Source organism: Podarcis pityusensis, assembly GCF_964106645.2.
Source record: "Podarcis pityusensis genome assembly, chromosome: 4".
NCBI lineage: Eukaryota > Metazoa > Chordata > Lepidosauria > Squamata > Lacertidae > Podarcis > Podarcis pityusensis.
The window spans coordinates 99,157,177-99,185,080 of record NC_138027.1 but is presented as its reverse complement, the minus strand read 5'-3'; the positions used below and the strand labels follow the sequence as shown (position 1 = coordinate 99,185,080).

The 27,904-nt window shown below is 46.0% G+C and overlaps 2 protein-coding genes across 10 annotated transcripts in view; one reads left to right on the top strand and one right to left on the bottom strand.

Moving 5' to 3' along the window:
• The window catches only part of LOC308475852 (uncharacterized protein), a 190,017-nt gene that overhangs the window by 91,849 nt on the left and 70,264 nt on the right, over window positions 1-27,904 (top strand). The window contains exon 4 of one of the 6 annotated variants that reach the window (XR_013985392.1): window positions 27,195-27,572. The exons of 2 other annotated variants lie outside the window; for them this stretch is intronic. The gene's annotated coding sequence lies outside the window, so the exon portion shown is untranslated. Of the gene's footprint in view, window positions 1-110; window positions 448-497; window positions 911-10,628; window positions 10,685-27,194; window positions 27,573-27,904 lie in introns of those variants that run through there. 3 more of the 6 variants (XR_013985393.1, XR_013985394.1, XM_081003324.1) reach the window with 3 other exon arrangements.
• On the bottom strand, window positions 1,052-8,246 carry LOC308476178 (uncharacterized protein). 4 transcript variants are annotated; one of them, XR_013985786.1, is made up of 4 exons: window positions 6,662-8,246; window positions 6,229-6,394; window positions 2,161-2,833; window positions 1,052-1,384 (listed from the first exon to the last, which is right to left on the bottom strand). XR_013985786.1 is itself a non-coding variant. In XM_081003654.1 (2 exons), the coding sequence occupies exons 1-2, from the start codon at window positions 6,899-6,901 to the stop codon at window positions 2,259-2,261; spliced, it is 1,248 nt and encodes a 415-aa protein (XP_080859780.1). In that variant the 5' UTR covers window positions 6,902-8,246; the 3' UTR covers window positions 1,602-2,258. The 4 variants fall into 4 exon arrangements, 1 of the variants encoding a protein (XP_080859780.1); XR_013985785.1 differs by having other exon boundaries at window positions 6,229-8,246; XR_013985787.1 differs by lacking the exons at window positions 6,229-6,394; window positions 6,662-8,246 and having other exon boundaries at window positions 2,161-6,222.

Genomic DNA, 27,904 nt, shown 5'->3' with positions numbered 1-27,904 from the left:
AGTTGCTTCACTCTCTCTATAGATAGCTCTGAAGACATACTCTGATTCACACATAAAGGAGGGAAATATTGGAAGTGCTCTAGCATTTGGTTTCATTTCATTTTATTTAGGTATTTCATGTGGAATCCCAAGGCAGCCTACAAAAATATAACAACATAGGAGATGATCCTATGGCAAGACCTGCCAAGATGGATGGGATAATGGATGGATGGATGGATGGATGGATGGATGCCAAGATGAGGAGCTTAGGATGCAGAGGATGCCTGGCTTAGCCAGGCTCAGCTGATGTTAAGTGCCCAGCCCTGGCTCAGCCAAAAATATGCTTGCATAATTTGCTCATGCTGGTTCATGCAAGTCCCCCAAGAGTCCACCGCTGTGGCAGAGGTGGGATGAGACAGGAAGGACTTTGTTTGAATCCTTTGCTTCAGCTTTGTCAAGTGACCTGGCGACCTGGCATAAAACATAATCTTAATAAAGTTCTATTTTCCCTCCCCCAGGCAGAGCAGAAGCAGCCCCACTGCAGAATGGTGTTTGGATCTGGCATAACTTTATGCCAGCTTAATTTGCACCAGCTTGCTTTATACCACCTTCTTGTGCATAAGATTCTTCCCTAAGCAATTTAAAATAGTAGCAATCCACAAAGCAGGAAAAAATACAGCAGTGATCCGGAGCAAATTAAAACATTGCATGCCCTCAGTTCACATGGATTAAGAGAGAAAGCTTTGGATGAAATGACTGAGCACCAAGAACTTGCCTCAGAACTGTATGCAGCATGGAAGGATTCTAAAGCAGGTGCTCAAAGGTTTCTCAGCAAATGAGAAAGTGTTCCCTAAATGTAGATTAAAACAACAACAACAGCAACCACTCCTCTATTATTCATGGCCTTTTCCCTTACAAGTGTATTTTGGTTGCAATTTTAAGCAGACTTACTGGAGTCTAATTTAATTTGGGATTTACTTCTGAATAAATCTGTTTAGCATTTCTAGAAAGTTGCGTGTCGAGGTCCCCGATCCACCCCCAAAATAACTCACAACGGAGACGTAATTTTTTGTTTAAGATTTTTGGCATGATTTTGGCCACAACTTTATTAAAATACAAACGTGAGTGGTTGTTTAGGCATTGGTTAAGACTATCTGTCCCCCCGCCTGGGGACAGAACTGACTTCCGGGCACCACCGAAAGACAGTGCGGGGGAAAGCAAGTCGGGGAGAAATGGAGCTGAGACACAGACCCTCAATTCTCACCCGCCTGCTCCCCGAAGGCTTGCCGGCCCTAGTCCCATTCCAGGGATTGGACGAAAAGATGGCAAGCCCCAGGATTCCTTTAACGGAATTCCCTTTCCGCAGCAACCATGGAGGGGCAGGCCCAGCCTATCCTAACCCCTCCTCCACCAGATTTATAACCAATGCCTAACCGCAACCTTACAAGTTGTGACGATTTGCTACGCAGTAGGCAAAAACCACCCAGCCGGCCAATTTGCCAGGTGGAAAAATTCCTACCAGGCCCCCGCTCAAAGGCAGACGACCCCATGACAGGCATAGCAAGGTCAATGCAACAACCCCTTACTCTAGGGCGGGTGGGCGGGTGATCCGTTGCACGCAGCAAAAGAGAAAGTACAAGGCTGCGTGCAGAGTATTTAAACCTTTTACCCCTCCCACCAAAATTGCAACACAACTTTTGCCCCAGCAACTCAGCAATCCAATCACTGCCCCCTGGCCATCTTGGAGAACTTACCCAGCAACAAAGGGGGTGGCTCAGTAGACCCCACCGCAACACGTGCTCTCCCTGAAGGAGAACACGCTTTGCGTGTCGAGGTCCCCGATCCACCCCCAAAATAACTCACAACGGAGACGTAATTTTTTGTTTAAGATTTTTGGCATGATTTTGGCCACAACTTTATTAAAATACAAACGTGAGTGGTTGTTTAGGCATTGGTTAAGACTATCTGTCCCCCCGCCTGGGGACAGAACTGACTTCCGGGCACCACCGAAAGACAGTGCGGGGGAAAGCAAGTCGGGGAGAAATGGAGCTGAGACACAGACCCTCAATTCTCACCCGCCTGCTCCCCGAAGGCTTGCCGGCCCTAGTCCCATTCCAGGGATTGGACGAAAAGATGGCAAGCCCCAGGATTCCTTTAACGGAATTCCCTTTCCGCAGCAACCATGGAGGGGCAGGCCCAGCCTATCCTAACCCCTCCTCCACCAGATTTATAACCAATGCCTAACCGCCAATTGAGCCCTTATGCTCACCGCCAACCACTCACAATCCCAACCCATTCTTCAACCCTCCAATTACCGCATCCAACCAGACATCATTCCCCAGCTCGGAAAGATGTACCCCATCATTGCGGTAAAGGGCCAGAGCCTTGAAGGTAATATCCGGGTGGTAAATCACCAACCCACCCAATTCCGTTACCCTCCTGCTCACTGCGGAATTAATGCGCTTCCTGGCCCTTTCAGCAGCCTTGGGTTGAGAAATGCCCTGCCAATTGATCCTTTGCAGCAATTGTGACCAAAATATTTTAACGTTGGGTATTAAGGTCACCAATTCCCCCAAGTCTTTTAGAATCACGGATCGCAAAGTGAAGCAATCAACCTTTGCCATATCATTTTCCCCCAACTGCACCACAATTGCCGAAGGGGGGCCATGTGAAAGCACCCTCTGCTTAATTAGTGGGATGAATTCACTCCACCGCATTCCACGTCTGGATATCCACGACACCTTTACGTGCTGTGGGAAGCCAAGATCCGGTCCCCTTCCAGACTGCCTCGCTCTGATGCCAGCCCAGTACACGATGCTGTGCCCCACAATCCAGATACGGACTGGAGCGAGACCTACAGGGTGGAGAACAAGCACACATCAACTACAATAATTCAACATCTCTTCCGCACGTAACCCTTGAACGCATCAGATTTCCACCGGCCCAAGTCCTTAATCCTGTGGGCCGACAACCCCCAATGGGCTGCTGTTGTAGCAGCACCAATGCGAAAGGAATGGGGTGCAAAACCATAAGCCGGGACCCCACAAGCAGAAATAACCTTACGCATTACCTTGGAAAACTGATGCCGTGCCAAGGGACGACCATTTTCGTGAATGAACAGTGGACCCTCCCCTGAGGGCCTCACTGCTAAGAATTTCCTCAAATCCTTAACCGGGCAAGGACCAGGCTCCCCAGTTACGGGGAGCCTCATAACTGCCCCCCGACCCAATTGGTCCGTTTTCGAATTACGCACCACGATTCTCACTTCCACAGGGGATAAACATACATCCTGAAGCAGCAGCCCCCTGGAACCGCCATCTTGCCTAGCCTCCATGACCACCTCCCCCACCCGTAATGCGGCAAAGAATGCAATTGAAAAGGCCGCCGAAAAAAGGCGGGCCTCATACTTAGACCAACAGACAACCCTTAATTTGGCACGCATTCTGCTCAGCAACTCAAAAGTGATAGGCTGCCGAACTGCTTTGCTAGGGGGAGCAAGACGACCCCAACCTTCCAAGGCCTTGCGCACTACAAACTTGGCACAAGGATCCTTGTTGAAAAATGATTTACTAAAAAAGGAAATTGCTGCGGAATGAATCCGCAGTGTCCTAGCAGCTCGGCCCAGCTGGAACATATGTGCCAAATACTGTAACACTTGAGAAGTGGAGGGAGGGGAAGATATGCTGCCTGCGACTGACTGGGTAAAATTTAAGAAGTCAGTCCATGCTTTTTTATAAGACCCCAAAGTGGATGAAGAAATGGAGGCGGCTACTCCCTGCAATACTAATTGCTGCCAAGGTTCCAGAGATGCTCCGGGAAATACTCCGGATGCGCCCGAGACTCTGGAGCCAGGGACCTGAATCGCTCCATCTGAAAACGGGATAGAGCATCAGCAATCTCGTTAGATACCCCAGGGATGAAACGTGCAGAAAATACAATATTAAATTTCAAACAATGCAAAACGAATGCCCGCAACAGGGCCGATACCCTGGGGGAGCGAGATGACTGTTTTGCCAGCACGTTCACAACAGCCTGATTGTCGGACCAAAAACAAACTCGGTGGTCCCTGAACTCGTCGACCCATAAATGCACAGCTACTGCAATGGGAAAAAACTCAAGAAACGTTAGGTCCCGCGTGATCGCTTCCCCCTGCCAAGCAGATGGCCAGCGCCTAGCGCACCATCTACCTTTCCAATAGATACCAAAACCCAGTGAACCCGCAGCATCAGAGTGCACTTGAAAATCATTGTGGAGGTTCAAAACGTCCTGCCACAAGGACACGCCATTAAATTCTTCCAAGAATTCTAACCAAATCCGGAGGTCCTCGCGAACCTGCGCGGACATACGCACCCTGTGATGCGGGGCCTTTAAACCTGCTGTAAGCCTAGCCAAGCGTGAACAAAATGGGCGGCCAGGGGCCACCACCCTACATGCGAAGTTCAAGTGACCCAGCAAGGATTGCAGTTGTCGCAAAGTAATCTTCCTCAAAGGAAGTAGCTCCTGTATGACATTCCGGAGGGTAAGTATTTTATCAAGTGGAAGGCTTGAGGTTTGTGACACAGTATCCAATTGGATACCCAAGTAGGTCAGTTGGGTAGATGGGCCCTCAGTCTTATCAGCTGCCAATGGTACCCCAAATTCTTCCATAAGGGAAGCAAAGGCTCTCAGCAATACCACGCAATCGCCGGTGTCATGTGCAGAGGCCAATAAAAAATCATCGAGATAATGCGACACACCTACCAGGCCGGTTTTAACACGCAAAGCCCATTCCAAAAAGGTGCTAAAACACTCAAAAGCAGAACATGCTATTGAGCATCCCATAGGCATAGCCTTGTCAACATAAAATTTTCCCTCAAACTGAAAACCTAGCAACCAATAATCCTCTGGATGAATTGGTAGCAAGCGAAATGCAGATTCTATATCGCATTTAGCTAGCAAGGCACCTGGGCCAAATTTCCTGATCATCTTGATCGCCTGATCAAGAGAAGCATACTTCACTGAACAAAGCTCCGGAGGAATAACATCATTTACTGATGTGCCACGAGGATGAGATAAGTTATGAATCAGGCGAAATTCCCCCGGAGCTTTCTTGGGAACAATACCCAGTGGAGATATGTGTAAGTTAGGGAAAGGGGGATCTAAGAAAGGGCCAGCCATACGATGTAAAGCCACCTCTTTCTCAATCTTCTTGCGCGCCACCTCTGGCATTTCACGAACCGACTTTTGATTAAGGGGATTCCGTGCCTCGGGAGCCGTGGCTACAGGAATCCGAAAACCTAAAGAAAAACCTTCACGCAAGTAAGTTGCAGCCTCCTTTTTAGGGTAAGCCTGCAACCAAGGAATTAGTGCCGACAAACGCACTGGAGTATAAGCCAGGACCGTCAAAGCACTACTTCCCTGTTCCAGAGGTGGAGGCGGGAGTGGCAGCCTTTGGGGGCTGCTGGGAGCCCCCTTTTCCTCCACGAAAGGGCCGCCGACTGCCCAAACAAGTGGAAGCAGGATGACCCCCGGCACATTTGTCACACACATGGGAAAATTTACAGAACTGGCGCTGACAGGAACCCTTGTTAAAATCCCAGCAAGTAAGTTTGCGTGTGGGTCTGAATGGACCCGCCTTCGGCTTCTGCTGTTCCAGGGCTTTCTTTTCAATGTGTGGAACCACGTAGGTGGTCCACACGTCCAAATCCTTACGATCCCAGCGAGCCGAAGAAATCTTAGCTGCCCTGCGTCTAAAATTTACATCATACGCTATCGCAGCCAATTGGCCTGCCATAGTGAAAGCAGAGCGCACGATGGACAAATAGACCATCAAGTGATGGGCTCTGCGTGGATAAGCCATTACTACGATTCCAGCAAAAACCTGGAAGCCATCGAGCCAGCGCTCAAACGTCTTCTCCAGTTTCTTAGACCCAGCACGTTTTTTGGAAGAATCATCCTTCTCCTGAGAATCAGGACTTGCAGGCGGGGGTGCTAATTTAAATATATCCACGTAGCGGCCGTTTAAAATTCTAGCCCGCAACTTAGTTGACAAATGAGCCCCAGGTATGATGTCCCTCACAGAATTTGTGGAGACTTTCACCTCAGGCACCAGCACGCCATCACGGCAATCCTGGACCGCACCATACCTTGCTCGGTGCGAATTGGCCCTCCGTTCCCAAATCCATTTGGGAAACCCCCCGGCCTCTTCACCAAAACCCCAGTAAAGGTCTAAAGATGCCTCTGTCTCGTCATCAGAACTCGAAGACGTACCAGAAGAAGAAGAAGATGAAGTGTCAACCTTCCTCCTCTTGGCACGCTTCTTAGCCCTCTTCCTGCGGCAACGATGCCCCCCAGATGATGTTCTCGCAGGAGTAGGAAGACTATCCTCATCCGAGGACTCCAAGTCTACTGTCTGCTGTGAAGTACCTGGAACAGACTGAGAAGAGACCCTACGTGAATGACTAGGCCCCAACAATGCATCCGCAGTAGACTGAGTAGGCGAAACCACCCAGGAGGGAGATGCCATAAGGGCCTGCCTCCCAGCCGAACGGCGTGTGGTACGTCTTGGCCCCCGTGAGCCAACCCGCGCAACAGGTAAGACTGGGGGCTGTGATGGCTGAGAAGCCCGCACTGAAACCCCAGCAACTACTGCCTCTCCCCCATCTTCGCTAGAAGATGAAGATGCAGGCGAAGATGGGCCAACCGTGGAAGCTGGCCCCCCTGGGGCAGAAGACTGCGTTGAACATCGCCGAATGAGGCCGTCCACCTCAGCCGCGAGACGTGTTAAAGCTGCTGGATCACCAGCCATCCTGGTGACTAGGGATCCCAGGCTGTCCTCTGCCTGTCTGGGTGCGCCAGATCGCAACGCCTGAGAAGGGCCTTTTATTGGCCGCTTTGAAGTCCGGGTAGCAGCGGGCCTTTTTGCAGCCTTTTTCGGGGCCATACCTGCTTGAGAAAGAAAAGGAAAACCAAAGAAAACTAAAATTGAATATAATTAAAATAAAACAAATTTTCAATAAATTAAATAGCCCCAAGATGCAAGAAGCACGTCAGCCAAACGTACGCCCTCACGACAGTCAGAAAAACCCCAGAACCAATAACAATTAAATTAACTCAATACAAGAGCTACTAAAGTAACTAAATTATTAAATAAAATTAAATCAGATTTTATTTATTTTACAAAAGGGGTGCAGTAACACCAGCCACCAGAAGGTGGCAGCAGAGGCAACAAAAAGAAATGCACATTAAAACTAGCTGCAGTTACCCAGATCAGCCACTGGAGGCCACTGTGGGGCGATGTTGCAGCAAAATGGCGCTCCCGCCAAAACGGGCTGAGCGCAGCGCCCCGAAATAGCTGGGACAGCACCACCCCAGCCCGGGCACCAGCCAAAAGGCCGCAACCGTCCCGGCCTGCTGGAGAAAAGGCCCCGTCGGCAAGGCAAGGCCCCCAGGAGGCCAGACAAAACGGCGCCCAGGAAACTCTGCCGGCAACCCAGCGCCCCCGCGGAGAGCGAAAAGGTGAGTCGCCCAGGGGTAAGGGGGGATTGCGGGACTCACGCCAAGACCCCCGAAGGTGGCAGCAAGGTCCCCGCACCCAGGCGACCCCAGAAACGCTGCTGCAGCCGCCGAACAGCTGATCGGCGGCTCTGAGGGCTCCCAAACGGCGCTCCAGACGCGTTGCAGTTAAAGCAAGCTAAAAGGAGCCTTGGCCGAGGATCAGACCATAGGCTTCCTAAAAAAGACGGCCGGAGCAGCCAAAATTAAGAGGAGAGGGCACAGGGCTGGCAGAGCCCCAGACAAACTGCGGGGAAGCCCCAAAATTGCTGTATGGGGCCAACGGCCGCGGCCTATCCCAAAGCTCACCAGGGAAGGCCAACACAAATCCCCCCCCCCACCCGGGGACCCCGGCCCCGCCGAGAGGCGGCAGAAGCCGCTAAATTAAAAGAGGGGTCCAATGGGGTTAAACTAATAAGAAAATTAAATTAAAGTAAAATTAAAAGGCAAGGATAGGCAATTAAAGGAGGGTTATAGGGAAGGGATAAATGCTGAATACAACCAGTCTCTTCCGCTGTGTCTGATCCGTTGCACGCAGCAAAAGAGAAAGTACAAGGCTGCGTGCAGAGTATTTAAACCTTTTACCCCTCCCACCAAAATTGCAACACAACTTTTGCCCCAGCAACTCAGCAATCCAATCACTGCCCCCTGGCCATCTTGGAGAACTTACCCAGCAACAAAGGGGGTGGCTCAGTAGACCCCACCGCAACACGTGCTCTCCCTGAAGGAGAACACGCTTTCTGGTAGTCTGTGGTCTTACAGGATTTCCATACACCTAATACTTTGCAAAATACAGTGGTACCTCGGGTTACATACGCTTCAGGTTACAGACTCCGCTAACCCAGAATAATACCTCAGGTTAAGAACTTTGCTTCAGGATGAGAACAGAAATCGTGCTCTGGTGGCACGGTGGCAGCAGGAGGCCCCATTAGCTAAAGTGGTGCTTCAGGTTAAGAACAGTTTCAGGTTAAGAACGGACCTCCGGAACGAATTAAATACTTAACCCGAGGTACCACTGTACTTAACTACACTTGCATTTAATTATTATAGCTGGATTTTAAATGTTGATTTTTGAATTATTTTTGTAGCTTGTGCCAGTTTTTATGTGGATATTGTATTGATTTCAAATGACAGAACCGAGGTGAAAAGTGTGGAATGTCATAAAATGTTTGGCATAATGTGATGATGGAGTTATTTGGAGTACGGTAAACCTTAGGTTTTCTATGAAAAGCCAAGATGCAATGCCTCTTGTAGCTGAAATTATGATAATCCGAACATAATTGGTACTTGCTATTATTTGTGTAACAACCAAAGCCACAGGGTTAGACTCTGATACTTAATAGGAAGTAATTATGTAGGTGCCATTGATCACCATTTGCCTGTCGCACTGCAACACAGGCTAAAAGCCACAATGCTATTGAGCTCCCACTGGGATGACTGCAAAGTCACAAACACTATAGCTGAACAGAACTGTTTGATAATGCCTTGAGGTTATTGTGTTTAGTACTGTTTTAAGGATGTTGCCTGTTCACTTCTACCCTGTGTTCAAAATTTGCCCAAGCCAAATGCAGCCCTCCAGGGGCTAGATAAACCTAGCTTCCTGGAGCTGCAGAAACAAACCACGCACTTCTTCTGACTACAATACATGGCTGGTGAACTGTGTTTGGCTCAGTGGGTTAAAAGGCCTATTCTAAGTTTTTTTTTAAAAAAGCTCTTGTTGATAGTTAGGCTGCAAATAGAATAAAAAGAGAGTTCCATAACCTCCAACGTTTTTCCAATGAAAATAGAGACATTCTATTTAATAATACAGTGGTACCTCGGGTTAAAGACTTAATTCATTCCTGAGGTCCCTTCTTAACCTGAAACTGTTCTTAACCTGAGGTACCACTTTAGCTAATAGGGCCTCCCGCTGCCGCCACACCGCCACACACAATTTCTGTTCTTATCCTGAAGCAAAGTTCTTAACCCGAGGTGCTAATTCCGGGTTAGCGGAGTCTGTAGCCTGAAGCGTCTGTAACCCAAGGTACCACTGTAATAATAATCTTATTTCCCCTCCCATCTGATCTGGTTCCCCTGCCACTCTGGGTGGCTTCCAGCATGTATAAAAACATAATTTAACCTTTAAAAACCTTGCTATACAGGAGTGCATTCAGATGTCTTCTAAAGGTTGTATAGTTATTTACAGCGGCGCCGACTTGAACCCCACACTGGGTGGCCAGAATGCATGTGCCACACTGTCATGACATCACAACAGCATGTGATGTCCTGACGTCACTACATCATAGCGGCGTGGCACACAGCTAACAAGTCCACCGGCGCTGTGGCAAGAACTGAACAGGGGCCTGTGCTTCTGCCACAGGGCTTCTGTTGGGACCTGCTGCGGCTGCGGACATGCTTCTGGCTTGTGTCTGCGGCCGCAGCGGGCGCCAACAGAGGCCCTTCAGCGGAGGTGCAGGCCCTGGCCCATTCGCCTCTGAGGTGCCACGGTGCCAGAGGAAAGCTGGTGGCCGGTGGTGGTGGGCAATGTCCAAGTACCCACAGGAAATTTTTGTGGGTACCCACGGCCACCTAGAGCTTGCTCCCCTGGTTATTATCTCCTTGGCTTAGAGGGTCACATAACTCCATACACTCCAACATTTTTCTCATGAAAATAGGGGTGTCCTAAGGAAAAGCAGGACATTCAGGGATCATATGGCTTCTGTAAATCTGGGACTGTCCATGGAAAATAGGAACGCTTGGAGGGTCTGGAGCTCTGTTCCCAAAATGAGTTGTGTCCAGATTCAGCAGTCTTTCATTTTTTCCAGCACTGAAGAATAAATAAAATATATAGAGAGTGCTGAAAAGAGTGAATTGTGCACTAGTTTCTAAAGTAATGAACCAGTAAGCCTTAATGAAGCGACATCTTCACAGTACGCATATAGGGCCTTGCCAGTACATCTTTCTTTTCAGTTTCAAAGCCGAGAAACACAAATAAAAATGTCCTTGGTAACAGAGTCGTTAAGTAGTTACCACTGAAAAGCATAATGTATGGTGGATTTTTAAAATAATTATTTATCCTGTCAAAACAGAACATGCAGTCTGCTGTAATTCACACATTTCCTTTCATTCATTTTCAGTTTCAATAGACAGCTCCCCCCCCCGCCCCGTTTTGTGAGGCTTTGCAAAGCTAGACCAAACTCCAAAGCTGTTGTGGAGAGAAAAGCCCATTGAATGGATTGATGGCTTTATGTTTGACAAAAGACTGACATGTCGATTGGAACGCTACAACATTTTAGTTCTTTTTTGTAGAAAAATAAAGCGTTAAAAGTGTTGCCTGACTCCTGACCTGCGGGCTGCCACCTTTGAAAGTGAGCGTGTTCAAATGGCAATGGGGTGGATATGCCTTTGCCTTTGTCTCCACCATGCAGATAACATTGTGTGTGTTGCATCGCTCCACATGGGTAGCTTTTCAGTTGGATGCCCAAGTCACATTATTCTTCCTCCAAAAGAGATCTGGTGTCATTTGGCATTCACGTGAAGCACCCATCTCTCACCTAGCTCTGTCTGCTATTGGAGGCCTGCTTGCTGCTCACCCATGCACAGATTTTCTTGAACCCAGTGAATACATGAAACAGGTTACATTTTCAACATTTACTCAGTTTTCTGGGCAGTCAGTTGCACCAGGAGGTACAGAATAAACCTATCTATGTGTGGTGCTATACATCAGGAATTCATACGTCCACACTCACATCAAGTGACATGGAAAAAATGTTTCCCTCAAAAGCAAGAACAAATGTTTCGTGAACATCGTGCTGTGGATCTGGCGTCATACATCTCCAAGCGAGTGTCACGTTTCTACATGCGAAAGCCCCCAGAAGTTATGCTACTCTTCAATGATGTGCTATCATTGGCCATGTGGAGGTCAAGCAAACAACATAAGGTACTGATATAATACAAATATATTATACACAAAGAGCAAATGCTGTACTTTTGACAAATAAAGTACAAGGTCTTTTCTTACATTCCTGGTTGTCTGGAAAATGGAAAGCTTTTCTCCCTGCTGCAAGAAGCTCATCACTTACATAATTCAGAGGTTTTTAAAAAATATATATATTCAGACATAATGGATATTCTGTTTAAAAAGTAATGACATTTAATCAAGTAAAAAATATTTCTTATACTCTGTTCCAGATGCAAAAATATGGAGTAGGCTGAGGAAATAACAAAAGAAAATATGATAGTGACCATAGAATTTTTTACATGATGCATTTTAAATAAAAAAATTCCCTAGTTTTTCTTATTTGACCTGCCAGTAGAACCAAACTCCTTTCTGTGATTCACACAGAGTTCCTTCCCTTAAATATCTGCATAAGTAATCAGTAGGTGAACAGGGCACCTTTCAGGGAAGTTTTAGACCAGAAGTGATGATTGGAAAACTTCCTTTATAAAGATTCCGATCGTTAGTCCTTCTGGTTTCAGATAGTGGCGTTTTCTGTGCAAAACGTGCTCTCCCACAGATTTATGGTGCTGGATATTCTGCCTCTGTTCCTGGTAAAAAAAAACAACCACACAACTTAGTTAAAACAACAAGGAAAAGGCTTCAGCAGTTGAATTGCTGCCAGCCAAGTAGTTTGCAAACATCCAGATATCTTCACAGAAAAAGGTGATCATTTTCATCATCATAATTTAAAAGTTGTCTTATTTTTCTGAATGCATAAGAGGTAGTTGTATGGTAATTTTGAAAATCACGTTTTTGCATTAAAAAATTGTTCAGCACATTGCAATGAATCATAGAGAGTTCTCCTAGTTTGAGTAGGTAAGAAATACACAATTTGTTGTTTTCCTCAGAACAAAGGAAATTTGTAAAGGGGAGGGATTGTTCCCTTTCTTTAACACTAACGAAGGTTACAACTAAATTCAACATGCAGTGCTGGGAGAATTATATGCTGCAAGAGAAAATCACTGTGCGTTTATTTAATTAACCAAATAATTAAGCATTAAACGTAACTGAAAAAAGATATGAACTATTCAAAACCATACATCCAATGCTCCTTTGTCCTTCGATATTTTAATGATGGTTTGGGCGCTTTCACCCCCTGTCACAAATACATTTTTTCTTAAACCAGTAACAGAATGAGGTGTTTATTGTTTTATTTATTAACAATTACTGCTCAGAGCATTGGTATGGCTGCAAATGAATGCATAGAATTGCTGGACCTGAGTCCTGGTGATCTATTGCCTTCTCTGCTTATTCACATACTGATGGCAGGCAAATCTTATTGATTTCTATTTAAAGATAAGGAAAGTGAATTTGAATCCAAGTAAAGTAGGAAAGGGAAAAAGCTCAGCCTCTGAAACTTGATCTGCCAGTGTGGATGTCAGGGAACTGGACTCTAAAAAGAGACAAATATGGAGATTCTCTGTATTCACAGGATTGTTCAGTGTTCAGAACTGGAATTCCTTGAACTGAATGCAACCCATAGGCATTCACAGCATGTGTGTTTTTACGTGTAATTAATTGTGCATAATTAATTAATTTCAGGAGTGGTTGAATTGCCACTCCTTCAAGATGGCTGGGACCACTCCCCAGGGGTGTAGGAAGGGGGGCGGTGGGGACGACCACCCCAGGTGCCCTCACTAGGGGGGTGACATTAAGCGCACCACCCACCTGCGACTCCCAAGCCTACTACCCCGAGCCATCAGTGTAAGCAGGGAGCAGCACCACTTTCCCGGTGACATTCCCCTCTTCACCCTTCGTTTTGACAGCTTGGGGGAGTCTTGGGAGTTGCAGGCAGGCGGCGTGCCGAATGTCCGCCATGGGTGGCTTGCTCCACCCCCGTGAGCGGCTCGCCGCTCTGAGCACCCGAGTGGCTATCCCATGTCTGGGAGGGCACACACCACGCTCCCCCCCCCCTCGGGAGCGGGCCCGCCCTGGGCAGCGCAGGCCTGTGCTCCACCGCTGCCACTCCCTGCCTCAAAAATGGTCAGGGACAAAGACGAGTGGTGGGAGGCTCCAGACGAAGGACCCCCAAGGGAAGCTGCAGAGGAGGAAGGCTCCAAACCGGGGGGTGGGGGTGGACACGGAAGACAGGTCAGAGGAGGAAGGAGGGTGGGATTCTGGAGAGTTTAAGGCTGCTTGGAAGACATCTGGCTCAGGAGGAGATTTAAAATGAAGTAAGAGTGACAGGCAGGCAGTCTTGGAAACTGTGGTACTGGGGGCAAGGTGTGCCCCGTGGTGCTCTCTGATAGCATGCTGTTTTTCCTAATAAGAAGCTAACAGCTGACCTGTATATGAACCAGCCCTGGCAAAAATGCATTGGCTGCACCCTGTATCCACCCAGTTGGCAAACTTTAGTAAGGCAAGAGGGGAAAGGGTCGAGGGAACACATGGCTGGTCACATTGACACAAGCACCTTGTCCATGTCCTCGGGTCACATCAGCTAAAGCTGAATCCGTGGTGTTATGCTACACACCTCACCGGAAGCTGCAAGATTGCTAGGATTGCTAACTTTACCCTTTCAAGCCAATCACAGGTGGATTTCAAGGGGTCCAAGACTCCACTCCCAGAAGTAGTTGTCAACAGATACATATACAGTGGTACCTTGGGTTAAGAATTCAATTCGTTCTGGAGGTCCGTTCTTAACCTGAAGCACCACTTTAGCTAATGGAGCCTCCTGCTGCCAGCGAGCCGCCGGAGCACGATTTCTGTTCTCATCCTGAAGCAAAGTTCTTAACCTGAGGTACTATTTCTGGGTTAGTGGAGTCTAACCTGAAGCGTCTGTAACCTGAAGCGTCTGTAACCCGAAGTACCACTGTATATGGAAAGAGAGAATGAGAATGAATATATATGCTCCTTCTGATATGTATTTGCTCATTGCTGTAGGAAACCGGCAGAGGCAGAGCCAATCCCAGAGTTTTCCTATAGTAAGGACACTATGCCTTGATGTAACCTTGTTCTAGGACACTGAGGGGGGTGGCAGGGGCAGTTGCCAAAATGTGCCCACTACAGAGAGTTCTACCATTATTTCTTTCTTATTGATGACCAAACAGCAGCATAATGTTAAGTTTCTGCCACCACCAGAAAATAGCAAGCATGCCCCCTGAAATGTTAAATAATTTTCACATCTCACCCTAAAAATGTTGCCAGAATGCCCCTGTGTTTACACTGCCACTTAACTGTGTAAATGGAGGGGTACATATCACAAGTACACTAATTTCATCTGACTTGGAAAAGAATTCAGCTTCTTTCTTTCCCTGCCAAACATCCAGGCACCCACCCCTAGACACTGATACTCCAAACTCTGCTCACCTTCCTTCCCACCCACCTGTCTGATGGTTGCTGCTTTTGTAGTGGCAAGAAAGAAAAATACCTGTCCCTCCAGCTGAGAAGGTGCAAAACAGAGAAGATCCATTTTGGAGTGCCAGATGTTGGCCTCACTTTCTTACCAAAGATGACCAATGCCCTGTCGGGATTCAAGCCTATATAAGTAGTAACTGGCCACTCTCCAGGCACCCAGCTTGATCTCCTGTTGACCTCCCTGTCTGCATTCCTCAGCAAGATCCAGGCAGAGGTCGCGATAGGCGATCCTTCTCAGCGTGAGAAGAACACACCCCCTCTTTGTTGCCCCCCCCCGGCAGGGGAAAGAGATAGACAGAAACGTATTTACATGCCTTTATTTCTGTCTTTGCAGCGTTACAAAAAACATGACTGCTCTCTTCAAACTCCAGCAGTCGAGAGACAAACACTTCCTGTACTTCCTGTACAGCTCATATTACACTCTGAGCTAATTCCGGTGCTTCGCACTGTGAATTGACTGTCCCTCTGTTTCCCACGGACAGTCCCAACATCATGTGATGTTTTCAAGCTAGCAGCTCGCAGCTGCATTGCTTCTATATCGTAACATGTCCACCCCTGCTCCTTCCTTTGCCACATACATTGCATGAAGTGCAAATAGTTCTGAGGAATGTTGTTTTCCCAAGTGCTCCTGACATCCAGGAACTGGATCTGGAACCTTCTGCCTGCCACTAGGCCATATTTTACCGTGCTCCTGACAGTGCTGCAATGTCATGACTACAAACTCCAAGTCATTTGTGTCCTTAATAGTGCTGTAAGATCACACACTCACCTTTAATTTCATTGAACTCTTTATGTGTGGAAAACTTACAACTGCAGCACGATGGAAACACAGCCATTGCTGATAGGGATGAAATCATCATCCCATTAGCAGATTATCAATACTGCTGTCACCTTGAATTAAAGGAGAGACCACCATACCAGTGCTGATTGGAGCCTATTACTTTTCTTATAAGAGCTGGAGATATCTTGCTAGTGATTCCAGTTGATTCATATAGTATCAAATTTAAATGATGATGAAATGATCCCGTGCTCATTTTTATTTAAATTTCAAGTATTCCATTTCAAACATTTAGCTCTAGTTTCTCACATACAATGCACCTTTTACAGCAGCAGAGGGCCTGTCTGCAGCATCTTGGCTGCTCTCCTTGGGAGCCCGGAGCCCACCACCACAGGGGATGTCTGCAACTATGAGGTAAAATAGAAGGTGGGGGCATGGGCTGAATTTTGGCATTGCACTGGGCAACAATGAAATTTGGGACCCCAAGGTATGCCACTGCTCTCCTCCTTTGCTTTCAGGCCATGAAAGAGCACAGAGCTTGAGGAACATATTCCAGGTAGAGGCTGAGCACTGGCAGATACAAGCAGATTCAATTTTTTTCTAAAACAAAAAACTTTCCAAGTGAGGAGGACCTGCACCTGAGTAGAGAGGACAGTGTGCTTTGAAAGCATGGAACTGTGCTGAAGGGGTGGTTTTGTGTTTGTCTGGGTTTGGGAGAAGTGTGTGTATGTGTATGGATGGTTGAAGACTATGTGGAAAGAAAAGATACATCTGGTAGTGATGATCTTAAAAAGTTCATTGCCTCACTTCATTTTCTCTCTCTTACATTCTGTAAGTGATGTGGCACTGACCCCACCCATGTCTCCAACATGTGTTCCCTTGTAGATCCTCTCGGAGGAACATGATCTTTAATGATAGAAGATTTGACTACTCCTGCTTCAAAGTTCTACATAATGGCATGGTTATAAAATTTTGCATCAAATTGTAGCAAACCAGTGCCTTGATCCTAAGCATATATTACTTGATTTGAGATCAAACACTTAGCCCTAACCTGGGGTGACAAGGGACCTGATAAGGCAGAATAAGAACCATCTGGGGTGGAAGGAGAGAATGGACAACATAAACCCTTTCCATTAGGCTTCTGTGTTCATATATGTGGAAGCCAGGGTGGTCCCCACAAATGCTATTGAACTATAGCTTCCATCATCCTTGACCATTAGCCCCATCAACTGGGGCTGATGGGAGCTCGAGTTCTGCATTATCTGGAAGGTACCAGGTTGGCTATCCCTGACATAACTCTTTAAAGGAAGCTGGGATTCTACTGATCAGCTGGTGGGAAAGGGGGAATCAGACCCCAACTCCCTGCTGAATATGGGATAGGTGAAATTCTGGCCTTCAATAAAGACATATCCATCACACAACCTCAAGTGCTGCAGTCGCAGTGTGTTAATCGAAGCCAGGATGGTACACATACACACATGCATGCCTTTTGATGTGATCATTTTTTTTAGTATCCAAAGCTCTTTCTGACACATGTAAGATGAAGACAATGTAGAGGCCTCTTCTTCTCATTCAGTAACAAGTAATATCGCTCTAGTGGAAAGGCATATTTTCAATCTAATTGGTAAAAATCAGAACGAGAGAGAGAGAGAGAGAGAGAGAGAGAGAGAGAGAGCAATTTGAAGCACTTTGTTTCCAAACTGCAAGGCATTGAAAATTGAATTCTACACAGAATGAAATATGTTGATTATGTGGAGTGGCAAAAAAGAGGTTGAGCGTTTAGTCGTACTAGGTACGTGATAGTGCTTTAGTAATTTCCCTCCTCTTTTTTTTTTTTACTGCAGTTCTCGAGCAATTGAAGTAAAAATAGTCAACAATGACTATTGCTCATTTGGTTTCCATTGAATATCTGACCAGGGAAATCTGTTCTCTGCGTGCACGTTAAAAAAAAAAAAAGTGGGGGAGAGAGTAATTTGGCTTTGCAAAGAAAATGCGCAAGTGCCCTGAGCCAAAGATAAACAGCAAAATGGCAACTCTTCGGTTATCATTCAATGTCATTTCTGCTTTGGCTGCAACCCCACACTAAAAGTCAGATAAATTATTGTCCAGTTTTAGTTCAGTGGCTGGAAAATAAATTACTTGCACATCTCTTGCGAATTAAGTTATCCCTGTGCATGCATATAAATCATACAGAAAGGAAAGAAATTATCCCCAAAATGTTCACAGACCCGTATTCTTCTTTCGTAATAACATACATTTCATCTACTGGAATTTAAAATGGGAGTACAGTTAATATGTTTCCAAGATGACCTTTTATAACACTCTGGATTATTAACTGCTTGAAATCCTGGCCATGATACGAGACTGCCAAGTTATATATAAAATTCTTAAAACTGTATGATATATCATTTCAATGCAGAAGGAAATTTTATTTTGATATACCTGATTCGTTTTGATGACGATCTGATTTCTGTCTTCTCTACCACTTTGCCATGATCAGTAACTCATAAATGAAATGGGGAAAGGCCAAACAAATTGTGGTTGTCAAGAGAATCTTCAAGAGTATTGATTACATTATTTCAATTTCAGATACAATATAAATCTAATCTGAACACAAGCTACTGAAGTCAGTAGAATTACAGTACAGATGCAATCCAAAATACAGCTTCAGATAAGTTCTGCATAGAAACACCTATAAGAAATTGCATGTATCTCATACATACTATACATTTCCATGTGTGAAGCATTTTGGCACATATATATTTACTGCACACATGCACTGTGGGAAGTAATTGCCTACACATGCAGAAAGACACAAGCATGCTTGTCATGCTTTTATAGGCTTACAAGCTTGGGGGGGGGGGGGTCAGAGAAATGCTGTGGATGTAGTGTCTCTTGATTTCAGAAAGGTCTTTTTTTACAAAGTCCCTGATGATAGTCTTGCAAAGAAGCTGGCAAAACATGGGCAATGGGAGTTTGCCTTCCTCTTCACGGTGCAGCTTCCTCAGAATCTGTTCCGGAGGGTTTGGGGAACCAGCAAGAGCAGATTTTGAGGACATGCCCCAAAATGCTGATGGTTTTTCATGAGCATTAAGCACACACACACACACTGCTGCAGAAAGGTGTTGAACTGAATTTAAGGTTGCAAAAATGAGAAACGGGGGGAACTGAAACTGAAAGCTCCTTTCACCCTTACCCCCAAGTAAATGCGTAGAGGATTGCAGCCTAAGAGTTCTATGCACCTACTAAGATGAGCCCTACTGAGCCAAACTAAAGATCCATCCCGTTCAGTCTTTTGTTTCCAACAGTGCCCCTCCCATTGCCACAGGGAAGAATGCTGTTCCCCACCAGTTGCTCTAGCAATGGAATGAATAGCAGCCGCTTCTGAAATACCTGTGTCTGCCATGGCTATTTATTGCATGCTATATGTAGACAGGTATGGGGAGATAATAGTAATTAACCTCTTTATGCATGCTTGCCCATGGATGATGGTCACACTCACACACAACTTATAAAGATTTTATCACTTAAAAGACAATGCGAAAATCCCCTTTGGTTAATCTTTGCTGCATTAAAAAAAGTGTCCAGACCTTTCTACTGATTTGAACTCACGGGGGGGAATTTATTTGCTTCAGTGACCAGATTATTGCCTTTACCCCGATGCCTCATTAAAATGTTTGGATTTGAGTCACACATAGCTGATGAGCCAACATTGATTCCCTCTAGTTTACAACATGAATGAACATTTTTTATTTGGTAACTGATGTATTTTTAAAAGCCTATGGATTGCACAGAGGAACATGCTCCTCTTAAACCCTCTTCCTAATTTGGATTCACGTCTTTAGCATTAACAATTCAGTGTTATCTGTCTTATAGCACTAGGTTCAAACACTTAAAATGCAGGTCTGTCTTCAAAAACAACACAATTAGAAAATCTTCCACTCTGCGACCCAGACTGCATCCTTGTGAAAGATTTAAGTTACATGGCTTTGCCTGTTTGGGCAACATGATTTATCCTCTCAATGGGGCTGTTAACATCTACTACAGATTATGCACTACATAGCAATTAACCATTTTTTAAATTTTATTTCGAGTTCTCTTCACTGTAATGTGCAGCTACCCCATTTTGCAATGTCATCGCGTTGTGTGTATTCCCATCATCTCCAACAGCAAAATCACATGGAACATGAAATCACAATGTCATAATGTCAGTCTTACAAGGGAGAAGAAAGCCATTTGAGGTTGATCCCCAATGCCACACATAACACTTCTCTCCACCCAAGGTGTGTGTTTGAATGCTTTGATGCAAGTCCAATTTGCTGGTCCCCTTTCCCTACCTGGAAAAATAAAGGAACTTTATATCTGTTTTGCCTTTTGGTAGGGGAGGGCATATAAGAAAACTGGTTAGCATGCACACAGTGGATTTCTTCAGGTTTCTTCCACCTCACTTGCATCTCTAGAGCTTAAATAGTAGAGTCTGACAAGGGCAAAATAATCTTCTCTTCAGTGCATATGCATAGATAGGTAGGTAGGTATGTAGGTAGGTAGATAGATACAAAACCCCATGGAACTGCTTCCAATCCATTTCCCTCGTTGTTGTTGTTTAATCGTTTAGTCGTGTCCGACTCTTCGTGACCCCATGGACCAGAGCATGCCAGGCACTCCTGTCTTCCACTGCCTCCCACAGTTTGGTCAGACTCATGCTGGTAGCTTCGAGAACACTGTCCAACCATCTCGTCCTCTGTCGTCCCCTTCTTCTTGTGCTCTCAATCTTTCCCAACATCAGGGTCTTTTCCAGGGAGTCTTCTCTTCTCATGAGGTGGCCAAAGTATTGGAGCCTCAGCTTCAGGATCTGTCCTTCCAGTGAGCACTCAGGGCTGATTTCCTTCAGAATGGAGAGGTTTGATCTTCTTGCAGTCCATGGGACTCTCCAGAGTCTCCTCCAGCACCATAATTCAAAAGCATCAATTCTTCGGCGATCAGCCTTCTTTATGGTCCAGCTCTCACTTCCATGCATCACTACTGGGAAAACCATGGCTTTAACTATTTCCCTCATAACTTGCTATAACAAATAGTTGAGTTTGAGTTGCACCTGCTCTATAGTAAGTCAAGCCAAATCTATTGTGAGATGAAATATTCCTACTTTTTTATATATAAAGAAAACTGATAGGGGCAGCTTACTAACATAGTCACCTTCAGAAACCTGGTGCAGAACAGGTTATTGACAAGCAATGGATACAGCACCCCAATGAAAGAAAAGAGCCTTCGGGATCATTCAAGGGCAGGGGGAGGAAGAGGACAAGCGACTCCTGCCACAATTCCCTCTGCTGCACTACTAAAAGCAGTTTGGCTGTTTTTCACCCTGCCAGCTTTGTAAGGGGACTTTGTTAATGATCCCTAGTGTGAGAATTGGTGCTGTCCACATATGCTGCAGAAGGACATGTCTACTCAGATGAATTCCCATTGAGTTCCATGGGACTTGCTAAGGGGGAGAGTCACAAGTGATTGCTGAGGGAGGGTGACTGGCCCAAGGTCACCCAGTGAGCTTCATAACCGAGTGGGGATTTGAACCCCGGTCCCCCTAGTCCTAGTCCATGTGTTGAGACATCTTGTACCTGAGTTTAGTGTCATGAGTGGATGAGCTTCTAAACAGGAGTGAATGGCGGGGAAGGGTGGTGGTGCTTACCTGGCCTCCCAGCACAGGTATCACTACAAGTTACCGGCAAGGTGGGATGAGGTGATGAGAAGGCTGCTGTGGCACAGATATCCCAGCAGAGCCAACCCAGTGCTCTCACCAGAGCATTCACACCTCCCTGCCACCTCCCAACTCTCCCTCTTGTACCACAATGTCTGGTCAATGTCTCTGGATAGGATAAAGTATATTGCAATGGTTTCAAGGGTCTTTCGAGCAAGCACTGCTGGTGAAAGGGCTTACAGGGAACAGCTGGCTCTAATTTACCAGCTGAGCCTGAATGTTGGCTGAGATCATTAGATAGGAAAACTCCAGAAGGAGATGAGGTAGGCAGCTCAGGGTGTGCTCAATTTCCCTTTTCTCTCTGTCTGTCTCTCTTTCATTATTTCAGCTGAAGTTTCACTTTGAAAACTCAACTCTGAAGAGCAAAAGCCTGAGAGGACGCTCTATGTGATCCTCTCATGAAGCAGGAAAGCTTGTGAGGGCACCTCATAAACAGGAGCTTTTGAGATTCCTGTTTGTTTGCTTATTTATTTATTTATTTGCCAGAAAATCAAAGCACTCTGCTGATGCAAAAAAATAAAAAAAAATCCAAACAGAAAACATTGAAACGAGCGAGGCTTCTGCCAGTCCTGTGGAGAAAGCTCAGCTTAACGTGATGGGGCTTGCTGGTTCATTAGAGAGTTAAATCAGCCATCTGCACCTGCTTTATTTCCCCTGCCCCACTTTCCTCTGTTTTGCGTAGCAGTTTGTGTGGGTTTTGAATGGTATCTAATAAATAGCCATACAAAAAGGGCACCAAAATTAACAAAGGAAGACACTTCTAGAAGCCACTCCATGTGGGTCAAAAACACATACCCATCTATCAAGCGAAGAAGACACACGAACATTTCTTTTATCTATTTGCTTTTCATTTTTCCTTGATGAAACACACTTAATGAACTATTTAATGCTGATGACTGAGGGAGCCAATTTAATTAGCCACCCTATCAGAAATGTACTTACAAAACCTTGCCTGTTGCAATTTGTAATCACTTCTATGATTGTCTCCAGACAAAAAACCAAAAACCAAAAAAACCCCAGTGACATCCTTTCTTGGCCAGTTTTCCTTGTCTGCTGCTGCATTGTGGGCCAATTATTTCTCATTTTTCAACATACGGAGACAGCAAAGCACTGTTCGGCTGCCTCATACAACTTGTTTAAATGCATGTTCTAGAGTTGAGCTTCAGCTTACAGGCCATGGAAATGTATTTTTTGGCTTCTGGTTCAGCCCCTCAGTTTCTACCACTAACCAGCTGGATACCATGGGAAGCTCACAGCAGGGAGATAGCCATGTCCTGTTCTTTTCCTCTAGCACAGGGGTTTCCAAACTGTGAACTCCTTCACCCAAGTGGTCCACAGCACGTCTGTGAAGAATGGCAGGGACAGGGGCTGGGAATGGTGGAAGCTGCAGCTGCTGAATCACTCTCAGAAGCCAGTGGTCTACCCACAAGATGAGCAGGATGGACCAGAAGTGAAGGGGGGGGGAGAAGCACTTGAGTGGAGTGGGAAAGATTAGGTGCGTGAAAGACAGAGCAGTAGAAAGTGACGTGAAAGGAGTGGAAAGGATTAAGAACCAGAAAAAGCCCAAGAGCTGGTAAATCAATAAAAACCAATGAAATAAGCAATGAAAACACACATTATCCAGCACGATGCATTACAGTTGCTACAACAGGAATAAAAACCATTAAGTGGTTCACCAAGACTCCCAGGAATTTCCAAGTGGTCCATGGCGGAGGATAGGGGATTTGGGGAGCCACTGTTCTAGCATATTGTTACGAGGAGAATTTTTTTGCCAGGCAGGATGAGGAGAGTAGGCTGTATGCCAAGACCCTTCTGACCCCTCCATTACAGTGGTACCTCAGGTTACAAACGCTTCGGGTTACAGACTCCTCTAACCCGGAAGTAGTACCTCGGGTTAAGAACTTTACCTCACGATGAGAACAGAAATTGTGCAGCGGCAGCAGGAGGCCCCATGAGCTAAAGTGGTACCTCAGGTTAAGAACGGTTTCAGGTTAAGAACGGACCTCCGGCACGAATTAAGTTCTTAACCAGAGGTACCACTGTACAATAGAGTCCTCTTTCATTTGTTCATATACAACAGTCTCAATTGTCTCATGCCAGATTTCACTATAGCACCACTTAAACTTCTGTAATTTGGGGGGGGGGGGCTTCTTTTTCTTTTTAAAAATGAACTAATTAATGCTGTTGCGAGAACATAACAAAAACGGAACAGGCCCCCAATGCCTCGACATGTTCTAAAACATATGTTTTGCACATATAGTGCTATAACTCAAATGGAAAGATCTCTGGGCAGGGTCGTGGTTATGATCCACTGGGAAGTTGATTTCACGAACTTAATTTATTTTAATGAGCAAACCTGTTTTGTCTGGGAAGCACCAGACGAGAACTAGTAATTATGAAAACTCTCCACTGTTCATCATGATGAGGAATATATCACAATTACTTTCATTTTTCAAAAGATTTACTGCTTTCACTCTATTGGCTTTGCCAAATCACATCTCCTCATGGCCCTTAATCCCCTTTCACCTTGCCAAAACTTGCAAGAGCAGGTGGAATACTGCCGAATAGAGGATTTCTCACCACAAGATTCCTTTGAAATTGACATCATAGTAGGCCCTCTCTGTAAGTGGTCTCTAAGGCCAGGCTGGCTGGCTCCCATACCCCACAACTGTCCCCTTATAAGTGGGACATCCTGGATCACAGAAGCCAATCCCTGCTTGGATCCAGGAATGTTCCATTTAAGACTGGCACCCTGACCCAAGTCAGCAGGGTTGCACCTGACTCGGGGGAGGCCATGGCAAGCGAATGTCGGAAGGGAGAACAAGAAAGCAGGGAGTGGTGGGCAAGAGCAGGTGTGTGGCGGGGGCAGTGGGATGGTGAGAGGCTGCGTGTCCCTATTTGCCCTCCCCAAATGTTGGGAGGTTGGGGCTCCCTCCCTGAGCTAGCTGTGCTATCCAGGCCGAGAGAGGTTGGTCAGTAGGACAGGCTTTATAACCACGCTGATTGAAGGCCAGGCTGCTCCCTCCCTGTACAGGCAGACTTTAGTAATCTTTCACAATATGCCACCTTGTGCGCGTCCAAACATTGGTGCCCCAAAATGAATCTTCTCAAGTATAATATTGTGCCCTCTCGGCTCAGGGAACCACTCTAAATCTGGTGCTGCTCCCTGCTAGGGAGGCCAGAACCTGATGCCAGTGAGTAAGCCTTTGTGAGCTCACCGAGTACATCTCTCCTGAGGCCTGACCTATCCAGGTAGAGAGCCTGGCATGAGTGAGTGTCTCTAAGTCCTGCCTGCTTGCAGGTGTGGTCTTTAAGTGGAATGGAACATCAAGCTAGAACATTTGTTAGAGGAGGCAGTCAAGTGGACTTCTGACCCTCCTCTTTTTTTGTGAATGAAGTTCCCATGGGAAGGGTGCTAATCTAGAAGGAAGCTTCCAAAGGCATACCCCATGTAGGAAAATGGGTTGTCACTGCCAAGCTATTTAACATGGAACAATCATATTTACACTAATAGAATAGAATTTAATCAAACAGGAGATCCAGAAATCTTTCTGCCTGCAACCTACTGTGAGTGCTTACCCATAGTTGAAGATTTGCCATAGGTTCATCATACCAAGTCATAAGGTTTACTGTCAAGTGATTAAGCAAGCAGTCCAACCCTGCTTATGCTGGGTTGAGAGGGGTTTTGGAATGAGTGATGGTGTCCTGCTGCCAAGTTCTCCAGACTAAGCTAGCCTCCCACTGGCTGCCAGATGTATAGAAGGGCAGGCCCCAGGCCTGCTTGTAGGATTCCCTCCAGCTACAGGCAATGAAAAGAGCTGAAATGAGTTGTTCTGCGGGTGGGAAGGTCTGGGGCTGAGCCGGCCCAGAGTTTGCTGTTTCCCAAGCTGGTCTCACTGCTGTCGCATGACAGCATCAAGCCTGCCCTGGACAGATCAGGGTCAATGTCCTGCCTCTTCTCCTTCCACTATGGCCACAGTGCAAAGCCCCACTGGCAGGAGGGGGTAGGCTTGCACCCCAAATCGAAAGGTAGATCACCCTTTTCAGGCATTCACTCCAAAAGTGGTTAAAGGGCAATGGGGGCCACACACAGAAACTGTCAGGATTTTCATTCTCTCCCGTGCTGCAGAGTGTGTGCGACTACTAGATCACATGCTCTGTGTGTTGACATTCCATTCTTTGGAAGCGTGGGAACGGAAGGAATTATGCATCACTTCCATCTTCTTTGTTCTTTGTTATGTTCTGTTGCTGTTCTCTCTCGGAGCTGAATGAGAGAGAGCCATGATTCTGTGTCTGTATATAGTGTAAATAAATACGTAGTTTAGATCTACGGATTGTTCATTCTTCTTGTTGTGCTATGCCAGATTAGTGTGATTAGCTGGTTTATGTTGCTGGAATGAAGGGACGTGCCATTCCAGAGTTGTGCTTACAGGGAGGACACTAGGAAAGGTCAGGGAGACTGAGTAGGCCTCCAGGTGACCCCAGAGCATCGTAAATCCCAACAAATGGTAGCAGAGGATGCTTCCGATCCACACCCCTGCAAGTGATTTCCTTGTGTTAAGTGCGAAAATCTGAAGGCGGTGGTGTAAGCACATTCAGATGAAAGGGATTAGAAGTCTTCCTGCACTCAGGAATTCCCAGTTGTGCAGAACCCCCAATAATGGTGATGATGGTATGCACATTCCACTGAACATACCATCTTTTTTTCTGCCCTTCCCACTTAACACGGGAAGACTGTGGTGGAGTGGAGGTGGGGGAAATTGTGAGAGGTGATTGCATCCACCAGGACACTGGGTGCGGGTCTAGTATATGGAACTCCATCCCACATAAATGATTTCAGATAACACCTGGTCTGGTATAATGCCTGGTGAGGTTTCAGAAGTTGACCAGAAACATGATGATTCCCAGCCTTTACTATTGGATATGGGAGGAGGTATGTGTGAGGAGGCCTTTCTTGAAGTATCCCAGTTCCTGGCTTTTCAGAGCTCTAAAGGTAAATAAAATAAAATTAAAATAGTCCTTTGAAATAATGGGTAACATATGAAACTGATTATTGACTGCTTAATTTTCCATTGCAGGAAGTTCTGCTTCTCCAACAGGGATGAAGAGGAGAAATAGAAATACTTTATTGTCACTGTACCACTTGTTTACAGTGAGATTAAATGAGCCCCCTCCCCCCCACAATCTCTCAGTCCTTGTTACACTCTGTGTGCTGTCATACGACCACCAACCCCAAACATCATCTGCAATATTGCTGTCTTCCATTCAGCAGCCTCACGGCCCATGGGTAGAAACTGTTCTTTAACCTGTTGGTCCAGCTTATCATGCTTCTATATCTCCTACCCGGATTAAAAAGGCACTTGCCAGGGTGTGAGTCATCCTTGCGAAGGTTCCTCGCTCTTCTGAGGCAACGGTCTCCTGCGATAACATCTAGCGGACTCAGGGGACAGCCCATGATATCGTGTGCTGTCTTCACCACCCTCTGTAGGGACTTTCTGTCCATGGCTGTCAAACCAGTGTACCATAATACAGTATGAGAGAACACTTTCTATCATGGACCGATAGAAGAAAATCATCAGTTACTGTCTAACATTGTTCTTTCACAAGACCCTAAGGAAATGAAGTCTCTGTTGGGCCTTCCTAACCACCTGGACTGTATTGGCCTTCCAAGTAAGGTCTTCACTAAGATGGACTCCCAGGAATTTAAAGGAAGAGACTCTCTCCACACACACACCCCCGATATACAACGGGGCTAGCTCCCCTCTCTTCCTCTGAAAGTCCAACACCATCTCCTTTGTCTTGCCAATGTTTAGGTGCAGATTGTTCTCTGAGCACCATGTGGATACTTTTTGAACCTCCCCCCTGTACGCAGATTCGTCTCCGCCTGTAATTATACCCATTATGGTGGTGTTATCAGCAAACTTAATAATTGCAGTAGAAGGGTCAGATGAAATGCAATCATATGTATACAACAGGTATGGACTTAGCATGCATCCCTGTGGAGTGCCAGTCCTGAGCTTCAGGGAGAACCTACCAGCAGCCTGTACACCTGAGGCATGATGTCAGATCAGAGATGGTTTTGTGCCAGGGGGGAAACAGCAAGCAATTGCTGCCATGAGACAGAAGAGGGGGGGAGACAAGTGCTGGTTTTGTGTATCAGAGTGCCCAGCCGGGGTTCACTAAGCCAGATGGTAAGTAAGCATTTAATTCCATTTCCTCACTGACTCGTATATTTTCTCTGTTGCCTTGGCTCCTTGACAGATTGATTAGCAGACAGTGTTTTTATTTTGATCTTAAATAAATTCAGAGGAATTAAAATAATGAGCACAGTTATTTTGTGTTTCTTTTTTAATTGTGTAGTAATTAAGTTTTATTTTCTCTTGGTTGGATTAATGTGTGCTCCCTTGCTGTTAATGTTAATGCAAAATGAATATCCATGGAACCAAGTAGGTATTTTTAGAATGGCCCTGATGTAATGAAAAACAGAACGAGGGAGGTTTGTGCTCAATCAAACATTGCGTTA

Excerpts from the sequence above, each read along its gene's own strand:
- LOC308476178 (XM_081003654.1), bottom strand. The coding sequence starts at position 6,901 with ATGGCCCCGAAAAAGGCTGCAAAAAGGCCCGCTGCTACCCGGACTTCA. Across the intron at positions 2,834-6,228 it reads TTCATCTTCTTCTTCTTCTG|GTCTCGCTCCAGTCCGTATC; the intron begins GTACGTCTTCGA and ends TCCACCCTGTAG.